This window comes from Zootermopsis nevadensis, unplaced genomic scaffold (genome assembly GCF_977971745.1).
Source record: "Zootermopsis nevadensis isolate Lab colony 2312 unplaced genomic scaffold, Znev_1.0 Znev_ptg000037l, whole genome shotgun sequence".
NCBI lineage: Eukaryota > Metazoa > Arthropoda > Insecta > Blattodea > Termopsidae > Zootermopsis > Zootermopsis nevadensis.
This window is the reverse complement of record NW_028259169.1, coordinates 1,988,326-2,015,428: the sequence shown is the minus strand read 5'-3', so window position 1 is coordinate 2,015,428 and position 27,103 is coordinate 1,988,326. Positions and strand designations below refer to the sequence as shown.

The 27,103-nt window shown below is 39.2% G+C and overlaps 2 protein-coding genes across 2 annotated transcripts in view; one reads left to right on the top strand and one right to left on the bottom strand.

Moving 5' to 3' along the window:
* LOC147871824 (transcription-associated protein 1-like) overlaps nucleotides 1-27,103 on the top strand; it is a 48,826-nt gene that overhangs the window by 8,915 nt on the left and 12,808 nt on the right. The window lies entirely within an intron of this gene.
* Nucleotides 215-6,942, bottom strand: LOC147871825 (uncharacterized). Its single transcript, XM_087360023.1, has 2 exons — nucleotides 6,253-6,942; nucleotides 215-1,678 (listed from the first exon to the last, which is right to left on the bottom strand). The coding sequence occupies exons 1-2, from the start codon at nucleotides 6,601-6,603 to the stop codon at nucleotides 1,646-1,648; spliced, it is 384 nt and encodes a 127-aa protein (XP_087216149.1). The 5' UTR covers nucleotides 6,604-6,942; the 3' UTR covers nucleotides 215-1,645.

The window sequence follows — 27,103 nt, the reverse complement described above, 5'->3', positions numbered from 1 at the left end:
AATGCTGTTGGTGTTAGGTGGACCGAGTATTGCGTACGGAGTCTGTATTGATTTGGATTAGCCGTCTGCCATGGACGCGACTGAGTAGGCGTTCTTTACGCGGTGATGGAATTAGACAGAGATGCTAGAATGTAGTGCTGTATAGAGCAGAGGTTCCCAAAATATGGAGAAACATTTTCAACATCCTTTGCTTGATTGAGGCAGTCATCAGAACGAAGTATCGTTCTGCGTTGTATCCCGAAGGATGGTGATGGGATACAGGAGCGTAGACCAAGAGGAAGTGCGTTGATATTCAAGTCCACTTGTAGCAACACAGTAGAGATATATATTGAATTAAAGCTGCACCAGTTTACAGTATCTCGAGTCAGAAAGCTATGAAGGCGTAATTTATAACAGTTATAATTACTCTTCGCTAATAAAAATTGCAGTTTTGTGGACTTTCAGTTTATTCTGTGTAAAGTAATATAAAATATCGTCAAATTGAGTACCTGATGTATTTTCCTAATCAATGAAATTCCTCTGTTATGGAAACTGAAGTGTTACAACTAAAAGGAAACCGAAATTTGAGTCTATCGTGAGTCACTGCAGTCTGATTCACATCTCTAGATACTCTTTATACAAAAACACAGTTTAATATTAAGTCTCACCGCTACTAAATCTTCCGAAATAATTCATTCCCTTCCTAAGAGGATTCATAAATTAACTTTTTGTGTGCTCTTTGAAATGAAAAAATAAGCATCATTAACCCCATGAAGCCGTAGGTCGTCTGAATTATATTTAAGAATTCAGTCCGTACCGCGAAGAGAAAACACTCTTCAACATTACGAAGATCAACTGGTTAACGCTGTTTAAGGAAATGATCGCTGTTTATTCCGAGAATCATAAAAAAAAAAGAGAGAGAGAGAAGAGAGAAAGTGGGGGGAGTAGCGATAGGCACTACTGCAATAAATGGGGGAGGGGTATAATGTTGGTTGTGGGCTACGAAGGTTCCCAGGCAGTGCCCGCTCGTCCTTCTGGTATGAATAAGTTTAGTGTGGACAAGGGATTTAGGAGACAGGATGGGGTAAGAAATAGGGTAGGGGGGAGTTGATTCGGGTCTTTGCGTTAATTTTGAATTTTGATATTGGCCTTGGGGGTGGCGTTAGGAATAATTTACGTTAATTTTTGGGGGGGGGGCTACTATAGAGCGGAATTTTGATATTACTCTGAGAGGGCTGCATGGGAGGCATGCAGAGCAACGTGGAGTTTGGGTACCAACTCAGCATTTGCTCTAGTACCGAGGAAAACCACGGAAAACCTTGGTCGAGTTGGCCGGTCGCAGGACCTTCCGGATGCGTGCTGCTGACTTCTAGCCAGCAGTCCGGCATTTAAAATCGCGAGCCCTAACGGTAGCCTCTGTCCGTGCGCTTCCTTTATTAAAAACTGATACATTTTTTTTTTCTTTTCATTTTTACAAAGATATGTTTTGGATAAGAAACGACCAACTTGGCTCGTTGCTTATCCAATTACAAAAGTTTCAATCCATATTCCATAAATCATTTTTCCATTTTCTTGCCGTGGTCGTCTTGTGTTTGTTGGTTCGCGGTCGGTCCAGCGTAGGGGAGTGGTCGATGTGACCGCCTATGGACTGGACTCTCCGGGGTACCTATAACGGGCTGGTGGTGCACTGTAGTGGGGGCTACAAAAGAAAAGCCGAGGTTTAGCTGCGTTTATGCAGGAGGTGAAGGAATTTTAAGGTGTGCTGTTGGGCTAATGTTACAGAACAATGTACTACAGAGGCAATCCTCTGACCGTTTATTGAGCAAAAGGATTGGAGGATTTCGCGGGTTGGGTCACCTCGCAAGAAGGGCTCGGGGGCGGAGGTATTTGTCAATGCTGGGATCGTACTGTCCTAGCTCTTGAATTTGACTGTTGTAGCTGATGGCCGATTTCAAGTATAGCCTATTCGCTAATCCTTTAATGTAATTCTTGATCAACGGCATTCCGGTCTGTTCGTGTAGGGTACTGATTGGAGTAACCCTTGGCAATTTGGTTATTATTCTGAGGACTTTGTTCTGAAATGTCTGAAGTTTTTGTAAATGAGTGTTAGCAGCGTAGCCCCAGGCGGGGGAGGCATATGTCAGTATGGACCGGAGGAGTGATTTATAGATCATTAACGATAAATTAACATCCATTCTGGAGGATTTATTGAGTAAAGGAAATAGTTGCCTCAGTCTGAAGTTAGCTGTACGGAGAATGGATGATATGTGGGCCTTGTACGTCAATTTGGAATCTAGAGTGACACCCAGATATTTGGTTTCGGAGGTAAAAGCTATGGTTTTATTAAAAAATTTTACGGTGGGAACATTGCAGCGATAGTCGCGTAAACGTTTTGAAAACACGGTTGTGGTGCACTTGTCAATGTTGATCTGAATTCTCCATCTCCGAAACCAGGGTTCCAGAAGGCCTATTGCTCTGTTTAATTTCGTTATCGCTATGTCTAATTTTCCTGAGCGAGCACTGATATTTGTGTCATCTGCATAGATTGAGATGGACACGTTGGAGTCATTCTCAATGGATGGGATGTCATTTATGTAGATGTTAAAAAGTGTTGGCCCGAGTAGGCTACCCTGGGGAACGCCGGCCCTGATGGGGCGGCAGCTTGAGTGAGAGCTCCCATGTGAAACAGAAAATGAACGGTTCTGGAGGTAACTGTGAATTACGTGGATTAGGTGAGGCGGAATTTTGACTTTAATGAGTTTTGCTATTAGCCCCGTGATCCAAACTTTATCAAATGCTCGTTCTATGTCCAGGAACAATGCCACTGTGGCTTTCTTATTGTTAAATCCGTGAGTGATTCTCTCTATATTTCTTAATAGTGTGTGCGTTGTGGAATGTCCACGTTTAAAACCATACTGGTCATTTCTGATAATGTGGAGCTCCTTAAGTTGAAAATTAAGTCTTTTTAAGATGATTTTCTCAAAAACTTTGCCTAGGGAATTTAATAAACTTATTGGCCTATAATTTAACGGGGAGGAATGGTCCTTTTTTGGTTTTGGGAGCATGATAACTTTAGCGTTTTTCCACTGGGTAGGAAAATAATTTGAAGCTAATGACTTGTTAAATATTTTTGCAATAAATCTGAAAACAGGCCGTGGCAGGTGTTTTAGTACTATGTTCTGAATCCCATCAGGGCCAGGAGCCTTGCGGGGTTTAAGGTGGCGGATAATCCATTCGACCTCGCAATGGTTTGTAAGCCTTACGGAGGCCTGCGGAGGTTGCATCAGGAAGTCGGTAACTACCTGCTCTGTGCTAACGGTGAAGTTGGTGTCTACGTTTGGGTTCGTTTGGAATATTTCTTCTAAAGTATCAGCAAAAATATTCACTTTGTCTTGGTTGGTAATTGCAACGTTGCCATTGTGTTTCAGGGGTGGGATTTTTGTGTCCGTGTTTGTGAGGCTTTTTGTTATCCTCCACGTGTCTTTAGTGTTGGTAGTGTCGAGGCCTTGGAGTGTTTGCTGCCAGGTGTTCGAAATTTGATCTTTAATGGCCGAGTCAATTTTGTGTTTCAAGGCGTTGATGAGGGGACGAAGCCTTATGTCGTGGGTTCTTTGCCACTGATTTCTCAGTTTGTTTCTTTCTTGGATGAGAAGTCGAGTGGCTGCTGCAATTTGCATTGACCTGAAAGTTCTCCGTCTGAGCGGAATAGAGTGGTGCGTGGCCTTATTCAGAACGTCTGTAAGGTGGTCAACAGCTGTATCAATCTCACTGTTACAGCAGTTCCCGTCTACGCACTGTGTGTTTAGGTTTTCAGAAATGTAATTTTGAAAAAGATTCCAATTGGCTTCGCTGTAGACGAATGTATGTTTTAATTCATCTGGTTCTAGTGGACCACGTATTCTAAGAAGAACTGGGTTGTGGTCGGATGTCGAAAGACTGCCTTGTGTGCGTATTGAGTGGCTGGAAAGCACGTTACTGATTATGGCAAAATCAAGTATATCGGCTTCACCAGGATTACAATCTGGAAAGTGTGTGGGGTGGGATGGAGCCGAGATTACGTAATTACTTTTATAGTAATGTGTGAGAAGTGTCTGTCCCGCTGCATTGTTCTGCCGAGCGTTCCAGGTTAAATGCTTGGCGTTGAAATCGCCTGCTAGAATTACTTTGTTTCCGGTTTCCAAAAGATGGTCCAGGTCACTCTCTATAATTCTGCCCGGGGGGTTGTAAATAGAGATTAGTACTATTGTTTCCCTATTGATGTTAACTTGGATAGCTGTCGCTTCCATGTGTTGGAGGGGGGGAAGGGGAATTTCCGAATGCTTGAAGCCCTGGCGAATTAGAATGGCCGTTCCGCCACCCCTCTGATTTAGCCTGTCAGACCGGAATGTCGTGTAGTTTGGGCACTTAAATTTTGTTGCAGATTGTAAATGAGTTTCATTAATTAGAGCTATGGGGATGTTATTGGTTTCCAAATAATCTAATAGTTCTGATTTTTTAATCTTGACGCCTCTGGCGTTCCAGAACAGGATGTCAGTGTGGCTGAGGGACCTACCCATGATTAGGAAGACCGAGGAGGGTGGCTAGGAAGTTATTAAAGATTATTGGGAGGGCGCTCTCATAAGGGTGCTGCATGAATTGTAAAAGCATTCCTGAGATGGAAGATAGAAGGTAATGGAAAGAGAAGTTCGGATTGAAAGTCCGAACAATTTCGACAAATTCTCTTGTCTGCTGCTGGGTGTGAGGATTTCCGAGTCTCAGACCCGCGGGAGGGTGTGGGTATTGTTGGGTGCGTTCATGAGATGTGTGTGTCTCTCTCTGGCTCGTGTGTTCTTCTTTTCCCTGCCTGAGTGGTTCTGTGTTGTTCCCCTTAGTTACTTTGGTCTTGGGGCCTGAGGGCCTAGATTTTGGGCCGAGAGATGATTCGGCAGGTGTGACGTCCTGCGCTACTACAGAGAGAGCGGGAGAGACTGGTCTGTCCGGAACCGGCGAAGATCTGCCTGTTACAGAATTCGGAGGCTTGCTCGCTGCAGCCTGTGTTGATGTGTTGGACCGGACGCAGCAGGGACAGTTAGCACTGTGGGCAAGCCGGGCGTGTTGTTGTATGATGTGCGGCTGTGGAAAATGATAGGAAGAATAAAGGTCCCGTGGTTGATGGAAGTTGTAGTTGTAGGGATGTGGTGGAGGCTGTGTTAGTTGTGAGCTGACGAAGTTCAGTGGCCTGCTCCAGGCATTTGCAGCACCCATAGGGGGGAAGTCACGGAACGTTTTGGGGGGCGGTCGCTGGGGTTGAGCTGAGACCCGCGCTCCAGCAATTCTTTTTGAATTTTCCTGCGGAGGTCTGCTCTTCGTCTCCCTCTCCATGAGGTCACGGAAGAAGGGACACCCTCTGTACTTGGAGCCGTGCTCCCCGATCTTGCACAGGGCGCAGGTCGGCACGAAGTTTGGGAGGAATCTATTTTCACATTGCCACGAGCAATGTTCCTCCGCGCAGTGGGCACAGGCCGGAGGGGCCTGACAGTTTGCCGCCACGTGGTAAAACTGTTGGCACCGTGCGCACTGAGGCGGCACGGTTCGCCCCTTATAAGGTTCGACAGAAATTTTTATAAAACAGAGATGGGACAGCTGAGAGATCTTTTGACTCTGGGGAACGTTGTCCAGTTCGACTATATGCATTGGCAGAGGGGTTTTATCTCTCCAAGCGGTCATTGGGATAACGGTTTGAACTGCCAGTCCCAGTGCGATCAGTTCGTTTTGGATGGTTTTTGGGGGGGTGGTTGGCGGAATGCCTTTTATGACCACTTTGAAGGGCTTGGAGTCGTTCGATCTGAGTAAATTGAACGGCACCTTGTTGTCTTTCAAGAAGGTTTGAAGGTTCAGATAGTCCTTGTATGTGGACGTTTGACAAGCGATTCCGGACTTTATTCTGTGAGAAGTGAAGCCCAGCGGCTGGAATTTTGTATGGAAGTCCTTGTTGAGTCGGGTCATGTCACCTTCATAGTGGTGGTGAATGATTACCGGTGGGATTTTTGCTCTCGGGGCGTTTAAGTAGTGGTTATTGGCGGGTCCTGTCTTCCCAGAATCACGGGTCTCAGGGGTGGGAGAGGAAGGTAACTCAGCGTTAATTGCTTCGTCAGTTATTGCGGGTTTTGGAGGTGCTCTTTTCAATTTCTTTTTGGAGGTAATGACAGTGAAGTCATCTCCCTCCACAATTTCCTCCGGATTCAACCGTTCAGAGGACGCTGTAGCAGAGTCTGTTGCTTTCTGCGCACTGACCTTATCAATTTTAGTCCCGCCTTGGGAACAGTGGACCTCCGCCTCTACGATTAAAGTTTTAGTGCCAGAAGGGCCTGCTACTGGCGAGGTTGCCGTTGCCCTAGCTCCTTCTTGACCCTGTGGCCAAATTGACGTCATTTCGGTGTCCGAAAGGTCTGACGACGAATTTTCGAAGTCAGTAGTTGACGGCGACCGAGGTGTGCGTTTTGCCTGTTTTTTCAGTTTCATGTCTTTGTCTTTATCCGTTTTAGTAGTCAGTTTTGTTTTGGTTCGTCGGCCTGAGGGGCCGGAGACGTCTAGCATTCTCTTTACTCCCTGCGGGTTAAGTCTCACCACCTTGGGTTTCACCATCCTGACTCACGCGGTGTACTCACCAACACCCACGCCTGCCAGGAGGTGGAAGCCCCTAACGCTTTCCTCTGCACTTAGCTTTGGTATGCCGGTTTGGAGGGCACCAGCCCGCCAGACCTTGCTTCTGCGTTGTCCCTTTGCTTATGCTGTCACCGTTAGGTTTCGGTAATCGCGGGTGGGCACGGCGTAAGCTGGCGTCCTATTCTTCTCCGCTGCTCGATGTTCCCTCGAAGGACCAAGTCAGAGTGCCTGGCCGGGCTTTACAGTCCTCACTACCTGAAGACCGCCGCACGACTGGGAGAATCATAGTTCGTCTGAATTATATTTAAGAATTCAGTCCGTACCGCGAAGAAAACACAACTCTTCACCATTACGAAGATCAACTGATTAACGCTGTTTAAGGAAATTATCGCTGTTTATTCCGAGAATCATAGTTCGTCTGAATTATATTTAAGAATTCAGTCCGTACCGCGAAGAAAACACAACTCTTCACCATTACGAAGATCAACTGGTTAACGCTGTTTAAGGAAATGATCGCTGTTTATTCCGAGAATCATAGTTCGTCTGAATTATATTTAAGAATTCAGTCCGTACCGCGAAGAAAACACAACTCTTCACCATTACGAAGATCAACTGATTAACGCTGTTTAAGGAAATGATCGCTGTTTATTCCGAGAATCATAGTTCGTCTGAATTATATTTAAGAATTCAGTCCGTACCGCGAAGAAAACACAACTCTTCACCATTACGAAGATCAACTGGTTAACGCTGTTTAAGGAAATGATCGCTGTTTATTCCGAGAATCATAGTTCGTCTGAATTATATTTAAGAATTCAGTCCGTACCGCGAAGAAAACACAACTCTTCACCATTACGAAGATCAACTGATTAACGCTGTTTAAGGAAATGATCGCTGTTTATTCCGAGAATCATAGTTCGTCTGAATTATATTTAAGAATTCAGTCCGTACCGCGAAGAAAACACAACTCTTCACCATTACGAAGATCAACTGATTAACGCTGTTTAAGGAAATGATCGCTGTTTATTCCGAGAATCATAGTTCGTCTGAATTATATTTAAGAATTCAGTCCGTACCGCGAAGAAAACACAACTCTTCACCATTACGAAGATCAACTGATTAACGCTGTTTAAGGAAATGATCGCTGTTTATTCCGAGAATCATAGTTCGTCTAAATAGCATTTAAGAATCCAGTCCGTACCGCGAAGAAAACACAACTCTTCAGCATTACGAAGATCAACTGGTTAACGCTGTTTAAGGAAATGATCGCTGTTTATTCCGAGAATCGTAGTTCGTCTGAATAATATTTAAGAATTCAGTCCGTACCGCGAAGAAAACACAACTCTTCAGCATTACGAAGATCAACTGGTTAACGCTGTTTAAGGAAATGATCGCTGTTTATAGTGAGAATCATAGAAAATCCATAAATATAAAAGGCATCATAATTAAAGCACTTGGTACGTACGTTGAAGTAAACTTTCAGAATTGAACTAATTGGTATTTAGCATTTTCTGTTGAAGGCTTAATGTACCGGTTACATAACTTTTTCTTTATCAGTATTACTTCCCCCCACTCGCTTGTAAATAATCTTCTTGAATCTCTTTCCCTAAGTGTTTTCAAGTTCGGATTGTCTTACAGAGTGAGAAACGAAGTATTACGCCTGTCTAAATCATCAAGAAATATTATAGAACTGTTCACTCAGTTGAAGCATCTCTCTCTCTGTCTCTCTGTCTGTCTGTGTTTTTAATAAGTTCCGAAGATTAGGATAGGTTGACACTCAGGTTACAGTAAATTGGTTCATCGATTCTCGACAGATTCTGACGAATTTAGGACCGCGTTCAGGTGTGTGTTGCTCTAAAATCCAGTCGTTCCTCAGCTCAAATATTTGTTGCGCCATTGAACAATGTCTCGAGAATAATAGCAAAACTTGAAGAAGGTCTGTTTGCAGCACATCCTTACATTGAGATTCAGTGTAGGTAGCACCCGTTAATACTTGATTTAACGGTGGTAATTAATCTTGTTAATGGTCCCGAAGAACTCTATTCCTAGAACACAAAGTTAGGTTGATACTGACCGACAGAAATCGAATAATCCCAACCGTAGTTTAATGGCGACTATTCCAATGGGACCAGCCGATTTTTCCAAGACAGAATCAGTACTGACTGTCTTCTGATTGGTCCTCGATGCAATTCGAAAGTATTGATTTCTTTCCATTGAGTTCGTCACAGAGGGCTCGTCTTATCTTTGGTTCCGTATTTTTCCGATAGACTGCGTCATTGTGTTTGAACGTCGTGTCCTCGAGTAAATGTGAGGCAATATTTTCGATATATTTTGTAGAAGTTTGACATAGGACACCAATATGTTACCACAAGTTTGACGTGCGCCACGAATTACGCGCCCACCAAACATTGCAATTGATGTACCAGAGATTTATATTCAGTTTCTTTGTGAGGCGATTTATATTAATAAATGACGTACTATCATTCACGTATGTTTATTCCGATTCTTTCGTTACATGATACTTATTTATAGTGAGTTAGATTGGGTCATCGTTAAGCATGAATCTGCTACGTATTTGCGTCAACATCTACCCTGCATCAATTTTGGAAGAAATATTTCTTGTGGAAACATTATGTAATTTTAGACGTGTTATGATGTATTACACGAATATAAGCACTAATTGTGTTATATGGGGATTGTGTGAACGCTTAATATCGTTATTGATAAGTGGTCGTGGCCGACTTTGCGCATCCTCCACCTCACGACTTTGATGCCTTCGTGCGAATTTCTAAAAATCGATAAGACATAATAGAGTATGAATATCAATAACTTACCTGTGGCATGACGTCCATACAAAATTTCAATAATTTCTGAGCATCCATTCGCTTTTTCCAAAATTCGTGCGCAGGAAACCATTTTGCACTGATGCAGATTACCCCGTTTTGGTTGGTTTGGGTTGGGTTAGGTTAGGTTAGGTTAGTGGGGCACCTGCGCAGACGTTGTTGCGCAGTGCAGTCATATGACTTGCGCATGTGAGGGCACCTTGAGCTCGTTTTGGTTAATTGTATATTATTAAACACTCAAAAATTCGATTCCGTCACTTTAAAAAGTATATTATATTCTGGGCTTGACTTTCATACCTGATTTAATTTTTTTAAAAGGATATTTTATTGGACACATACTTTCAGTAATTCCATGTACACCAATTACTTATCACTTAAATATGATGTTATTGAATATTTCATTGTGGAAGTATATATGTTGTCACACGAAGAATAATTTATTAAAATATTTATTTAATTTTATATTACACTACATGTAATTACTACAGTGACCCCAGTCATCGTTATAAAGAATAAATGTTCTCAAATTACATAGGTCCAGCTTCTGCAGATACGCGATGTCTGTATATAATTTACGTGTTACTAACTCGTACAACAGTCTTTACTGAGCACACATGGCATGAAAATGTCCATTCACTGAAGTCGCATGTCTCAATGTGGCGAACCGCACATATTCTTGCATGTTATGTTGGATTGTTGTTTCAATTGTTTCTATTCTAACACGTTACCGAGAAGACATCCTTACACAGATTCAGTGTAGGTGGCACCCGTTAATACGTGATTGAACGGTGGTAATTAATCTTGTTAATGGTCCCGAAGAACTCTATTCCTAAAACACAAATTTACGTTGATACTGACCGACCGGTATCAAATAATCCGAACCGTAGTTTAATGGCGACTATTCCAATGGGACCAGCCGACTGTTCCAAGACAGAATCAGTACTGACTGTCTTCTGATTGGTCCTCGATGCCATTCGAAAGTATTGATTTCTTTCCATTGAGGTCATCACAGATGTCTCGTCTTATTTTTGGTTCCGTATTTTTCCGATAGACTTCGTCATTGTGTTTGTACGTCGTGTCCTCGAGTTAATGTGAGGCAATATTTTCGATATATTTTGTAGAAATTTGACATAGGACACCAATATGTTACCACAAGTTTGACGTGCGCCACGAGTTCCGCGCCCACCAAACATTGCAATTGATGTACCAGAGATTTATATTCAGTTTCTTTGTGAGGCTATTTATATTAATAAATGACGTACTATCTTTCACGTATGTTTTTTCCGATTCTTTCGTTACATGATACTTAGTTATAGTGTGTTAGATTGGGTCATCGTTAAGCATGAATTTGCTACGTATCTGCGTCAACATCTACACTGCATCAATTTTGGAAGAAATATTTCTTGTGGAAACATTATGTAATTTTAGTCGTGTTATGACGTCTTACACGCATATAAGCACTAATTGTGTTATATGGGGATTGTGTGAGCGCTTAATATCCTTATTGATAAGAGGTCGTGGCCGACCTTGCTCATCCTCCACCTCACGAATTTGATGCCTTCGTGCGAATTTCTAAAAACGATAAGACATAACAGAGTATGAATATCATTAACTTACCTGTGGCATGACGTCCATACAAAATGTCAATAATTTCTGAGCATCCATTCAGTTTTTCCAAAATTCGTGCGCAGGAAACCATTTTGCACTGATGCAGATTACCCCGTTTTGGTTGGTTTGGGTTGGGTTAGGTTAGGTTAGGTTAGTGGGGCACCTGCGCAGACGTTGTTGCGCAGTGCAGTCGTATGACTTGCGCATGTGAGGGCACCTTGAGCTCGTTATGGTTAATTGTATATTATTAAACACTCAAAAATTCGATTCCGTCACTTTAAGAAGTATATTATATTCTGGGCTTTACTTTCATACCTGATTTAATTTTTTTACAAGGATATTTTATTGGACACATACTTTCAGTATTTGCAAATACACCAATCACTTATCACTTAAATATGATGCTATTGAATATTTCATTGTGGAAGTATATATGGTGTTACACGAAGAATAATTTATTAAATTATTTATTTAATTTTATATTACACTACATGTAATTACTACAGTGACCCTAGTCATCGTTATAAAGAATAAATGTTCTCAAAATACATAGGTCCAGCTTCAGAAGATACATGATGTCTGTATATGATTTACGTGTTACTAACTCCTACAAACGACTTTACTGAGCACACATGGCATGGAAATGTCTTTTCACTGAAGTCGTATATCTCAATGTGGCGAACCGCTCATATTCTTGCGTGTTATGTTGGATTGTTGTTTCAATTGTTTCTAATCTCACACGTCACCGAGAAGACATCCTTACAGTGATATTCAGTGCAAGTAGCACCCGTTAATACTTGATTGAACGATGGTAATTAATCTTGTTAATGGTCCCGAAGAACTCTATTCCTAGAACACAAAGTTACGTTGATACTGACCGACCGGTATCAAATAATCTGAACCGTAGTTTAATGGCAACAATTAAAATGGACCAGCCGACTGTTCCAAGACAGAATCAGTACTGACTGTCTTCTGATTGGTCCTCGATGCAATTCGAAAGTATTGATTTCTTTCCATTTAGGTCGTCACAGATGGCACGTCTAATCTTTGGTTCTGTATTTTTCCGATAGACTGCGTCCTTGTGTTTGTACGTCGTGTCCTCGAGTAAATGTGATGCAATATATTCGATATATTTTGTAGAAGTTTGACATAGGACACCAATATGTTACCACAAGTTTGACTTGCGCCACGATTTCCGCGCCCACCAAACATTGCAATTGATGTACCATAAATTTATATTCTGTTTCTTTGTGAGGCGACTTATACTAATAAATGACGTAATATCATTCACGTATGTTTATTCCGATTCTTTCGTTACATGATACTACTTATAGTGAGTTAGATTGGGTCATCGTTACGCATGAATCTGCTACGTATTTGCGTCAAAATCTACACTGCATCAATTTTGGAAGAAATATTTCTTTTGGAAATATTATGTAATTTTAGACGTGTTATGATGTATTACACGCATATAAGCACTAATTGTGTTATATGGGGATTGTGTGAGCGCTTATTATCTTTATTGATTAGTGGTCGTGGCCGACTTTGCGCATCTTCCACCTCACGACTTTGATGCCTTCGTGCGAATTTCTAAAAGGCGATAAGACATAAGAGAGTATGAATATCATTAACTTACCTGTGGCATGACGTCCATACAAAATTTCAATAATTTCTGAGCAACCATTCGCTTTTTCAAAATTCGTGCGCAGGAAACCATTTTGCACTGATGCGTATTACCCCGTTTTGGTTGGTTTGGGTTAGGTTAGGTTAGGTTAGGTTAGTGGGGCACCTGCGCAGACGTTGTTGCGCAGTGCAGTCGTATGACTTGCGCATGTGAGGGCACCTTAAGATCGTTATGGTTTATTGTATATTATTAAACACCCAAAAATTCGATTTCGTCACTTTAAAAACTGTATTATATTCTGGGCTTCTCTTTGATACCTGATTTAATTGTTTTACAAAGATATTTTATTGGACACATACTTTCAGTATTTGCAAGTACACCAATCACTTATCACTTAAATATGATGTAATTGAAAATTTCATTGTGGAAGTATATATGTTGTCACACGAAGAATAATTTATTAAAATATGTTTTTAATTTTATATTACACTACATGTAATTACTACAGTGACCCCAGTCATCGTTATAAAGAATAAATGTTCTCAAATTACATAGGTCCAGCTTCTGCAGATACGCGATGTCTGTATATGATTTACGTGTTACTAACTCGTACAAACGTCTTTACTGAGCACACATGGCATGAAAATGTCCATTCACCGAAGTCGTATGTCTCAATGTGGCGAACCGCACATATTCTTGCACTTTATGTTGGATTGTTGTTTCAATTGTTTCTATTCTCACACGTCACCGAGAAGACATCCTTACACTGAGATTCAGTGTAGGTAGCAACCGTTAATACTTGAATGAACGGTGGTAATTAATCTTGTTATTGGTCCCGAAGAACTCTATTCCTAGAACACAAATTTACGTTGATACTGACCGACCGGTATCAAATAATTCCAACCGCAGTTTAACGGCGACTAGTCAAATGGAACCAGCCGACTGTTCCAAGACAGAATCAGTACTGTCTGCCTTCTGATTGGTCCTCGATGCCATTCGAAAGTATTGATTTCTTTCCATTTAGGTCGTCACAGGTGGAACGTCTTAGCTTTGGTTCCGTATTTTTCCGATAGACTGCGTCTTTTTGTTTGTACGTCGAGTCCTCGAGTAAATGTGAGGCAATATTTTCGATATATTTTGTAGACATTTGACATAGGACACCAATATGTTACCACAAGTTTGACGTGCGCCAAGAATTCCGCGCCCACCAAATATTGCAATTGATGTACCAGAGATTTATATTCAGTTTCTTTGTGAGGCAATTTATATTAATAAATGACGTACTATCATTCACGTATGTTTATTCCGATTTTTTCGTTACCTGATACTTATTTATAGTGAGTTAGATTGGGTCATCGTTACGCATGAATCTGCTTCGTATTTGCGTCAACATCTACACAGCATCAATTTTGGAAGAAATATTTCTTGTGGAAATATTATGTAATTTTAGACGTGTTTATTTATTAAATTATTTATTTAATTTTATATTACACTACATGTAATTACTACAGTGACCCCAGTCATCGTTATAAAGAATAAATATTTTCAAATTACATAGGTCAAGCTTCTGCAGTTACGCGATGTCTGTATATGATTTACGTGTTACTAACTCCTACAAACGACTTTACTGAGCACACATGGCATGGAAATGTCTTTTCACTGAAGTCGTATATCTCAATGTGGCGAACCGCTCATATTCTTGCGTGTTATGTTGGATTGTTGTTTCAATTGTTTCTAATCTCACACGTCACCGAGAAGACATCCTTACAGTGATATTCAGTGCAAGTAGCACCCGTTAATACTTGATTGAACGATGGTAATTAATCTTGTTAATGGTCCCGAAGAACTCTATTCCTAGAACACAAATTTACGTTGATACTGACCGACCGGTATCAAATAATCCCAACCGTAGTTTAATGGCGACTATTCCAATGGACCAGCCGACTGTTCCAAGACAGAATCAGTACTGACTGTCTTTTGATTGGTCCTCGATGCAATTCGAAAGTATTGATTTCTTTCCATTTAGGTCGTCACAGTTGGCACGTCTAATCTTTGGTTCCGTATTTTTCCGATAGACTGCGTATTTGTGTTTGCACGTCGTGTTTTCGAGTAAATGAGAGGCAATATTTTCGATATATTTTGTAGAAGCTTGACATAGGACACCAATATTTTACCACAAGTTTGACGTGCGCCACGAATTCCGCGCCCACCAAACATTGCAATTGATGTACCAGAGATTTATATTCAGTTTCTTTGTGAGGCAATTTATATTAATAAATGACGTACTATCATTCACTATGTTTATTCCGATTCTTTCGTTACATGATACTTATCTATAGTGAGTTAGCTTGGGTCATCGTTACGCATGAATCTGCTACGTATTTGCGTCAACATCTACACTGCATCAATTTTGGAAGAAATATTTCTTGTGGAAACAATGTAATTTTAGACGATTTATGATGAATTACACGCATATAAGCACTAATTGTGTTATATAGGTACTTTGTGAGCGCTTAATATCGTTATTGATAAGTGGTCGTGGCCGACATTGCGCATCCTCTACCTCACGACTTTGATGCCTTCGTGCGAATTTCTAAAAAGCGATAAGACATAATAGAGTATGAATATCATTAACTTACCTGTGGCATGACGTCCATACAAAATTTCAATAATTTCTGAGCATCCATTCGCTTTTTCCAAAATTCGTGCGCAGGAAACCATTTTGCACTGATGCAGATTACTCCGTTTTGGTTGGTTTGGGTTAGGTTAGGTTAGGTTAGATTAGGTTAGTGGGGCACCTGCGCAGACGTTGTTGCGCAGTGCAGTCGTATGACTTGCGCATGTGAGGGCACCTTGAGCTCGTTATGGTTTATTGTATATTATTAAACACTCAAAAATTCGATTCCGTTACTTTAAAAAGTATATTATATTCTGGGCTTCACTTTCATACCTGATTTAATTTTTTTACAATGATATTTTATTGGACACATACTTTCAGTAATTGCAAGTACACCAATCACTTATCACTTAAATATGATGTTATTGAATATTTCATTGTGGAAGTATATATGTTGTCACACGAAGAATAATTTATTAAAATATTTTTTTAATTTTATATTACACTACATGTAATTACTACAGTGACCCCAGCCATCGTTATAAAGAATAAATGTTCTCAAATTACATAGGTGCAGCTTCTGCAGATACGCGATGTCTGTATATGATTTCCGTGTTACTAACTCGTACAAACGTCTTTACTGAGCACACATGGCATGAAAATGTCCATTCTCTGAAGTCGTATGTCTCAATGTGGCGAACCGCACATATTCTTGCGTGTTATGTTGGATTGTTGTTTAAATTGTTTCTAATCTCACACGTCACCGAGAAGACATCCTTACACTGAGATTCAGTGTAGGTAGCACCCGTTAATACTTGATTGAACGATGGAAATTAATCTTGTTAATGGTCCCGAAGAACTCTATTCCTAGAACACAAAGTTACGTTGATACTGACCGACCGGTATCAAATAATCCCAACCGTAGTTTAATGGCGACTATTCCAATGGACCAGCCGACTGTTCCAAGACAGAATCAGTACTGACTGTCTTTTGATTGGTCCTCGATGCAATTCGAAATTATTGATTTCTTTTCATTTAGGTCGTCACAGTTGGCACGTCTAATCTTTGGTTCCGTATTTTTCCGATAGACTGCGTCTTTGTGTTTGTACGTCGTGTTCTCGAGTAAATGTGAGGCAATATTTTCGATATATTTTGTAGAAGTTTGACATAGGACACCAATATTTTACCACAAGTTTGACGTGCGCCACGAATTCCGCGCCCACCAAACATTGCAATTGATGTACCAGAGATTTATATTCAGTTTCTTTGTGAGGCAATTTATATTAATAAATGACGTACTATCATTCACTATGTTTATTCCGATTCTTTCGTTACATGATACTTATTTATAGTGAGTTAGCTTGGGCCATCGTTACGCATGAATCTGCTACGTATTTGCGTCAACATCTACACTGCTTCAAATTTGGAAGAAATATTTCTTGTGGAAACAATGTATTTTTAGACGATTTATGATGTATTAAACGCATATAAGCACTAATTGTGTTATATAGGTACTTTGTGAGCGCTTAATATCGTTATTGATAAGTGGTCGTGGCCGACATTGCGCATCCTCCACCTCACGACTTTGATGCCTTCGTGCGAATTTCTAAAAAGCGATAAGACATAATAGAGTATGAATATCATTAACTTACCTGTGGCATGACGTCCATACAAAATTTCAATAATTTTTGAGCATCCATTCGCTTTTTCTAAAATTCGTGCGCAGGAAACCATTTGGCACTGATGTAGATTACCCAGTTTTGGTTGGTTTAGGTTAGGTTAGGTTAGTGGGGCACCTGCGCAGACGTTGTTGCGCAGTGCAGTCTTATGACTTGCGCATGTGAGGGCACCTTGAGCTCGTTATGGTTTATTGTATATTATTAAACACATTCAAAAATTCGATTCCGTCACTTTAAAAATTATAATATATTCTGGGCTTCATTTTCATACCTGATTTAATTTTTTTACAAAGATATTTTATTAGACACATACTTTCAGTAATTGCAAGTACACCAATCACTTATCACTTAAATATGATGTTATTGAAATTTTCATTGTGGAAGTATATATGTTGTCACACGACGAATGATTTATTAAAATATTTTTTAATTTTATATTACACTACATGTAATTACTACAGTGACCCCAGTCATCGTTAAAAAGAATATATGTTCTCGAAATACATAGGTCCAGCTTCAGAATATACGCGATGTCTGTATATGATTTACGTGTTACTAACTCGTTCAAACGTCTTTACTGAGCACACATGGCATGGAAATGTCCATTCACTGAAGTCGTATGTCTCAATGTGGCGAACCGCACATATTATTGCGTGTTATGTTGGATTGTTGTTTCAATTGTTTCTAATCTCACACGTCACCGAGAAGACATCCTTACACTGAGATTCAGTGTAGGTAGCACTCGTTAATACTTGATTGTACGATGGTAATTAATCTTGTTAATGGTCCCGAAGAACTCTATTCGTAGAACACAAATTTACGTTGATACTGACCGACCGGTATCAAATAATCCGAACCGTAGTTTAATGGCGACTATTCCAATGGGACCAGCTGACTGTTCGAAGACAGATTCAGTACTGACTGTCTTCTGATTGGTCCTCGATGAAATTCGTAAGTATTGATTTCTTTCCATTTAGGTCGTCACAGTTGGCACGTCTTATCTTTGGTTCCGTATTTTTCCGATAGACTGCGTCTTTGTGTTTGTACGTCGTGTCCTCGAGTAAATGTGAGGCAATATTTTCGATATATTTTGTAGAAGTTTGACATAGGACACCAATATGTTACCACAAGTTTGACGTGCGCCACGAATTCCGCGCCCACCAAACATTGCAATTGATGTACCAGAGATTTAAATTCAGTTTCTTTGTGAGGCGATATATATTAATAAATGACGTACTATCATTCACGTATGTTTATTCCATTTCTTTCGTTACATGATACTTATTTATAGTGAGTTAAATTGTGTCATCGTTACGCATGAATCTGCTACGTATTTGCGTCAACATCTACACTTCATCAATTTTGGAAGAAATATTTCTTGTGGAAACATTATGTAATTTTAGACTTGTTATGACGTATTACACGCATATAAGCACTAATTGTGTTATATGGGGATTGTGTGATCGCTTAATATCGTTATTGATAAGTGGTCGTGGCCGACTTTGCGCATCCTCCACCTCACGACTTTGATGCCTTCGTGCGAATTTCTAAAAAGCGATAAGACATAATAGAGTATGAATATAATTAACTTACCTGTGGCATGACGTACATACAAAACTTGAATTAGTTCTGAGCTTCCATTCGCTTTTTCCAAAATTCGTGCGCAGGAAACCATTTTGCACTGATGCAGATTACACCGTTTTGGTTGGTTTGGGTTAGGTTAGGTTAGGTTAGGTTAGGTTAGGTTAGTGGGGCACCTGCGCAGACGTTGTTGCGCAGTGCAGTCGTACGAATTGCGCTGGTGAGGGCACCTTGAGCTCGTTATGGTTTATTGTATATTATTAAACACTCAAAAATTCGATTCCGTCACTTTAAGAAGTATATTATATTCTGGGTTCACTTTCATACCTGATTTAATTTTTTTACAAAGATATTTCATTGGACACATACTTTCAGTAATTACAAGTACACCAATCACTTATCACTTAAATATGATGTTATTGAATATTTCATTGTGGAAGTATACATGTTGTCACACGAAGAATAATTTATTAAAATATTTTTTAATTTTATATTACACTACATGTAATTACTACAGTGACCCCAGTCATCGTTTTAAAGAATAAATTGTCTCAAATTACATAGGTCCAACTTCTGCAGATACGCGATGTCTGTATATGATTTACGTGTTACTAACTCCTACAAACGTCTTTACTGAGCACACATGGCATGGAAATGTCTTTTCACTGAAGTCGTATGTCTCAATGTGGCGAAACGCACGTTTTCTTGCATGTTATGTTGGATTGATGTTTCACTTGTTTCTATTCTAACAAGTCACCGATAAGACATCCTTACATTGAGATTCATTATAGGTAGCACCCGTTAATACGTGATTGAACGGTGGTGATTAATCTTGTTAATGGTCCCGAAGAACTCTATTCGTAGAACACAAATTTACGTTGATACTGACCGACCGGTATCAAATAATCCGAACCGTAATTTAGTGGCGACTATTCCAATGGGACCAGCCGACTATTCCAAGACAGAATTATAACTGACTGTCTTCTGATTGTTCCTCGATGCAATTCGAAAGTATTGATTTCTTTCCATTTAGGTCGTCACAGATGGCACGTCTTATCTTTGGTTCCGTATTTTTCCGATAGACTGCGTCATTGTGTTTGTACGTCGTGTCCTCGAGTAAATGTGAGGCAATATTTTCGATATATTTTGTAGAAGTTTGACTTAGGACACCAATATGTTACCACAAGTTTGACGTGCGCCACGAATTCCGCGCCCACCAAACATTGCAATTGATGTACCAGAAATGTATATTCAGTTTCTTTTTGAGGCGATTTATATTAATAAATGACGTAATATCATTCACGTATGTTTATTCCGATTCTTTCGTTACATGATACTTATTTATAGTGAGTTAGATTGGGTCATCGTTACGCATGAATCTGCTACGTATTTGCGTCAACATCTACACTGCATCAATTTTGGAAGAAATATTTCTTGTGGAAACATTATGTAATTTTAGACGTGCTATGATGTATTACACGAATATAAGCACTAATTGTGTTATATGGGGATTGTGTGAGCGCTTAATTTCGTTATTGATAAGTGGTCGTGGCCGACTTTGCGCATCCTCCACCTCACGAATTTGATGCCTTCGTGCGAATTTCTAAAAATCGATAAGACATAATAGAGTATGAATATCACTAACTTACCTGTGGCATGACGTCCATACAAAATTTCAATAATTTCTGAGCATCCATTCGCTTTTCCCAAAATTCGTGCGCAGGAAACCATTTTGCTCTGATGCAGATTACTCCGTTTTGGTTGGTTTGGGTTGGGGTAGGTTAGGTTAGGTTAGGTTAGGTTAGTGGGGCACCTGCGCAGACGTTGTTGCGCAGTGCAGTCATATGACTTGCGCATGTGAGGGCACCTTGAGCTCGTTATGGTTAATTGTATATGATTAAACACTCAAAAATTCGATTCCGTCACTTAAAATAGTATATTATATTCTGGGCTTCACTTTCATAGCTGATTTAATTTTTTTACAAGGATATTTTATTGGACACATACTTTCAGTATTTGCAAGTACACCAATCACTTATCACTTAAATATGATGTTATTGAATATTTCATTGTGGAAGTGTATATGTTGTTACACGAAGAATAATTTATTAAAATATTTATTTAATTTTATATTACACTACATGTAATTACTACAGTGACCCCAGTCATCGTTATAAAGAATAAATGTTCTAAAAATACATAGGTCCAGCTTCAGAAGATACACGATGTCTGTATATGATTTACGTGTTACTAACTCGTACAAACGTCTTTACTGAGCACACATGGCATGGAAATGTCCATTCACTGAAGTCGTATGTCTCAATGTGGCGAACCGCACATATTCTTGCGTGTTATGTTGGATTGTTGTTTCAATTTTTTCTATTCTCACACGTCACCGAGAAGACATCCTTACACTGTGATTCAGTGTAGGTAGCACCCGCTAATACTTGATTGAACGGTGGTAATTAATCTTGTTAATGGTCCCGAAGAACTCTATTCCTAGAACACAAAGTTACGTTGATACTGACCGACCGGTATCAAATAATCCCAACCGTAGTTTAATGGCGACTATTCCAATGGGACCAGCCGACTGTTCCAAGACAGAATCAGTACTGACTGGCTTCTGATTGGTCCTCGATGCAATTCGAAAGTATTGGTTTTTTTCCATTGAGTTCGTCACAGATGGCACGTCTTATCTTTGGTTCCGTATTTTTCCGATAGACTGCGTCCTTGTGTTTGAATGTCTGTGTCCTCGAGTATATGTGAGGCAATATTTTCGATATATTTTGTAGAAGTTTGACATAGGAAACCAATATGTTACCACAAGTTTGACGTGCGCCACGAATTCCGCGCCCACCAAACATTGCAATTGATGTACCAGAAATTTATATTCAGTTTCTTTGTGAGCGATTTATATTAATAAATTACGTACTATCATTCACGTATGTTTATTCCGATTCTTTCGTTACATGATACTTTTTTATAGTGAGTTAGATTGGGTCATCGTTACGCATGAATCTGCTACGTATTTGCGTCAACATCTACACTGCATCAATTTTGGAAGAAATATTTCTTGTGGAAACATTATGTAATTTTAGACGTGTTATGATGTATTACACGCATATAAGCACTAATTGTGTTATATGGGGATTGTGTGAGCGCTTATTATCTTTATTGATAAGTGGTCGTGGCCGACTTTGCGCATCCTCCACCTCACGACTTTGATGCCTTGGTGCGAATTTCTAAAAGGCGATAAGACATAAGAGAGTATGGATATCATTAACTTACCTGTGGCATGACGTCCATACAAAATTTCAATAATTTCTGAGCATCCATTCGGTTTCTCCAAAATTCGTGCGTAGGAAACCATTTTGCACTGATGCAGATTACCCCGTTTTGGTTGGTTTGGGTTAGGTTAGGTTAGGTTTGGTTAGGTTAGTTTAGGTTAGTGGGGCACCTGCGCAGACGTTGTTGCGCAGTGCAGTGGTATGAATTGCTCTGGTGAGGGCACCTTGAGCTCGTTATGGTTTATTGTATATTATTAAACACTCAAAAATTCGATTCCGTCACTTTAAAAAGTATATTATATTCTGGGTTCACTTTCATACCTGATTTAATTTTTTTACAAAGATACTTCATTGGACACATACTTTCAGTAATTACAAGCACACCAATCACTTATCACTTAAATATGATGTTATTGAATATTTCATTGTGGAAGTATACATGTTGTCACACGAAGAATAATTTATTAAAATATTTTTTTAATTTTATATTACACTACATGTAATTACTACAGTGACCCCAGTCATCGATATAAAGAATAAATGTTCTCAAAATACATAGGTCCAGCTTCAGAAGATACGCGTTATCTGTATATGGTTTACGTGTTACTAACTCGTACAAACGTCTTTACTGAGCACACATGGCATGGAAATGTCCATTCACTGAAGTCGTAAGTCTCAATGTGGCGAACCGCACATATTCTTGCGTGTTATGTTGGATTGTTGTTTCAATTGTTTCTGTTCTCACACGTCACCGAGAAGACATTCTTACACAGAGATTCAGTGTAGGCAGCACCCGTTAATACTTGATTGAACGGTGGTAATTAATCTTGTTAATGGTCCCGAAGAACTCTATTCCTAAAACACAAATTTACGTTGATACTGACCGACCGGTATCAAATAATCCGAACCGTAGTTTAATGGCGACTATTTCAATGGGACCAGCCGACTGTTCCAAGACAGAATCAGTACTGACTGTCTTCTGATTGGTCCTCGATGCAATTCGAAAGTATTGATTTCTTTCCATTGAGTTCGTCACAGATTTCACGTCTTATCTTTGGTTCCGTATTTTTCCGATAGAATGCGTCCTTTTGTTTGAACGTCGTGTCCTCGAGTATATGTGAGGCAATATTTTCGATATATTTTGTAGAAGTTTGACATAGGAAACCAATATGTTACCACAAGTTTGACGTGCGCCACGAATTCCGCGCCCACCAAACATTGCAATTGATGTACCAGAAATTTATATTCTGTTTCTTTTTGAGGCGATTTATATTAATAAATGACGTACTATCATTCACTATGTTTATTCCGATTCTTTCGTTACATGATACTTATTTATAGTGAGTTAGATTGGGTCATCGTTAAGCATGAATCTGCTACGTATTTGCGTCAACATCTACACTGCATCAATTTTGGAAGAAATATTTCTTGTGGAAACATTATGTAATTTTAGACGTGTTAAGATGTATTACACGCATATAAGCACTAATTGTGTTATATGGGGATTGTGTGAGCGCATAATATCGTTATTGATAAGTGGTCGTGGCCGACTTTGCTCATCCTCCACCTCACGACTTTGATGCCTTCGTGCGAATTTCTAAAAAGCTATAAGACATAATAGAGTATGAATATCATTAACTTACCTGTGGCATGACGTCCATACAAAATGTCAATAATTTCTGAGCATCCATTCGATTTTTCCAAAATTCGTGCACAGGAAACCATTTTGCACTGATGCAGATTACACCGTTTTGGTTGGTTTGGGTTGGGTTAGGTTAGGTTAGGTTAGGTTAGTGGGGCACCTGCGCAGTACAGTCATATGACTTGCGCTTGTGAGGGCACCTTGAGCTCGTTATGGTTAATTGTATATGATTAAACACTCAAAAATTCGATTCCGTCACTTTAAAAAGTATATTATATTCTGGGCTTCACTTTCATAGCTGATTTAATTTTTTTAAAAGGATATTTTATTGGACACATACTTTCAGTATTTGCAAGTACACCAATCACTTATCACTTAAATATGATGTTATTGAATATTTCATTGTGGAAGTATACATGTTGTCACACGAAGAATAATTTATTAAAATATTTTTTTAATTTTATATTACACTACATGTAATTACTACAGTGACCCCAGTCATCGTTATAAAGAATAAATGTTCTCAAATTACATAGGTCAATATTTTTTTTTTTTTAATTTTCCGTCGTTTACACAAGCTTATTGTTAAAATCATATAAAATTTCACATAAAATTGTTAAATTTTAAAATTGACGACACGTTTCGATATACAATCTTATCATCGTCAGGTCAGATTGTATATCGAAACATGTCGTCAATTTTAAAATGTAACAATTTTATGTGAAATTTTATATGATTTTAACAATAAGCTTGTGTAAACGACGGAAAATAAAAAAAAAATATTGTATTGAAACACAAGCATGATGCAATTAAGATATAAGCTACATAAGTCAAGCTTCTGCAGATACGCGATGTCTGTATATGATTTCCGTGTTACTAACTCGTACAAACGTCTTTACTGAGCACACATGGCATGGAAATGTCCATTCACTGAAGTCGTATGTCTCAATGTGGCGAACCGCACATATTCTTGCGTGTTATGTTGGATTGTTGTTTCAATTGTTTCTATTCTCACACGTCACCGAGAAGACATCCTTACACTGAGATTCAGTGTAGGTAGCACCCGTTAATACTTGATTGAACGGTGGTAATTAATATCGTTAATGGTCCTGAAGAACTCTATTCCTAGAACACAAAGTTACGTTGATACTGACCGACCGGTATCAAATAATCCCAACCGTAGTTTAATGGCGACTATTGCAATGGGACCAGCCGACTGTTCCAAGATTGAATCAGTACTGACTGGCTTCTGATTGGTCCTCGATGCCATTCGAAAGTATTGATTTTTTTCCATTGAGTTCGTCACAAATGGCACGTCTTATCTTTGGTTCCGTATTTTTCCGATAGACTGCGTCCTTGTGTTTGAATGTCGTGTCCTCGAGTATATGTGAGGCAATATTTTCGATATATTTTGTAGAAGTTTGACATAGGAAACCAATATGTTACCACAAGTTTGACGTGCGCCACGAATTCCGCGCCCACCAAACATTGCAATTGATGTACCAGAAATTTATATTCAGTTTCTTTGTGAGCGATTTATATTAATAAATTAAGTACTATCATTCACGAATGTTTATTCCGATTCTTTCGTTACATGATACTTATTTATAGTGAGTTAGATTGGGTCATCTTTAAGCATGAATCTGCTACGTATTTGTGTCAACATCTACACTGCATCAATTTTGGAAGAAATATTTCTTGTGGAAACATTATGTAATTTTAGACGTGTTAAGATGTATTACACGCATATAAGCACTAATTGTGTTATATGGGGATTGTGTGAGCGCATAATATCGTTATTGATAAGTGGTCGTGGCCGACTTTGCTCATCCTCCACCTCACGACTTTGATGCCTTCGTGCGAATTTCTAAAAAGCTATAAGACATAATAGAGTATGAATATCATTAACTTACCTGTGGCATGACGTCCATACAAAATGTCAATAATTTCTGAGCATCCATTCGCTTTTCCCAAAATTCGTGCGCAGGAAACCATTTTGCAGTGATGCAGATTACACCGTTTTGGTTGGTTTGGGTTGGGTTAGGTTAGGTTAGGTTAGGTTAGTGGGGCACCTGCGCAGACGTTGTTGCGCAGTGCAGTCGTATGACTTGCGCAGGTGAGGGCACCTTGAGCTCGTTATGGTTTATTGTATATTATTAAACACTCAAAAATTCGATTCGGTCACTTTAAAAAGTATATTATATTCTGGGCTTCACTTTCATACCTGATTTAATTTTTTTATAGAGATATTTTATTGGACACATACTTTCAGTAATTACAAGTACACCAATCACTTATCACTTAAATATGATGTTATTTAATATTTCATTGTGGAAGTATACATGTTGTCACACGAAGAATATTTTATTAAAATATTTTTTTAATTTTATATTACACTACATGTAATTACTACAGTGACCCCAGTCATCGTTATAAAGAATAAATGTTCTCAAAATACATAGGTCCAGCTTCTGCAGATACGCGATGTCTGTATATGATTTCCGTGTTACTAACTCGTACAAACGTCTTTACTGAGCACACATGGCATGGAAATGTCCATTCACTGAAGTCGTATGTCTCAATGTGGCGAACCGCACATATTCTTGCGTGTTATGTTGGATTGTTGTTTCAATTGTTTCTATTCTCACACGTCACCGAGAAGACATCCTTACACTGAGATACAGTGTAGGTAGCACCCGTTAATACTTGATTGAACGGTGGTAATTAATCTTGTTAATGGTCCCGAAGAACTCAATTCCTAAAACACAAATTTACGTTGATACTGACCGACCGGTATCAAATAATCCGAACCGTAGTTTAATGGCGACTATTTCAATGGGACCAGCCGACTGTTCCAAGACAGAATCAGTACTGACTGTCTTCTGATTGGTCCTCGATGCCATTCGAAAGTATTGATTTCTTTACATTGAGTTCGTCACAGATGGCACGTCTTATCTTTGGTTCCGTATTTTTCCGATAGACTGCGTCCTTGTGTTTGAACGTTGTGTCCTCGAGTATATGTGAGGCAATATTTTCGATATGTTTTGTAGAAGTTTGACATAGGAAACCAATATGTTACCACAAGTTTGACGTGCGCCACGAATTCCGCGCCCACCAAACATTGCAATTGATGTACCAGAAATTTATATTCAGTTTCTTTGTGAGGCGATTTATATTAATAAATGACGTACTATCATTCACGAATGTTTATTCCGATTCTTTCGTTACATGATACTTATTTATAGTGAGTTAGATTGGGTCATCGTTAAGCATGAATCTGCTACGTATTTGCGTCAACATCTACACTGCATCAATTTTGGAAGAAATATTTCTTGTGGAAACATTATGTAATTTTAGACGTGTTAAGATGTATTACACGCATATAAGCACTAATTATGTTATATGGGGATTGTGTGAGCGCATAATATCGTTATTGATAAGTGGTCGTGGCCGACTTTGCTCATCCTCCACCTCACGACTTTGATGCCTTCGTGCGAATTTCTAAAAAGCTATAAGACATAATAGAGTATGAATATCATTAACTTACCTGTGGCATGACGTCCATACAAAATGTCAATAATTTCTGAGCATCCATTCGATT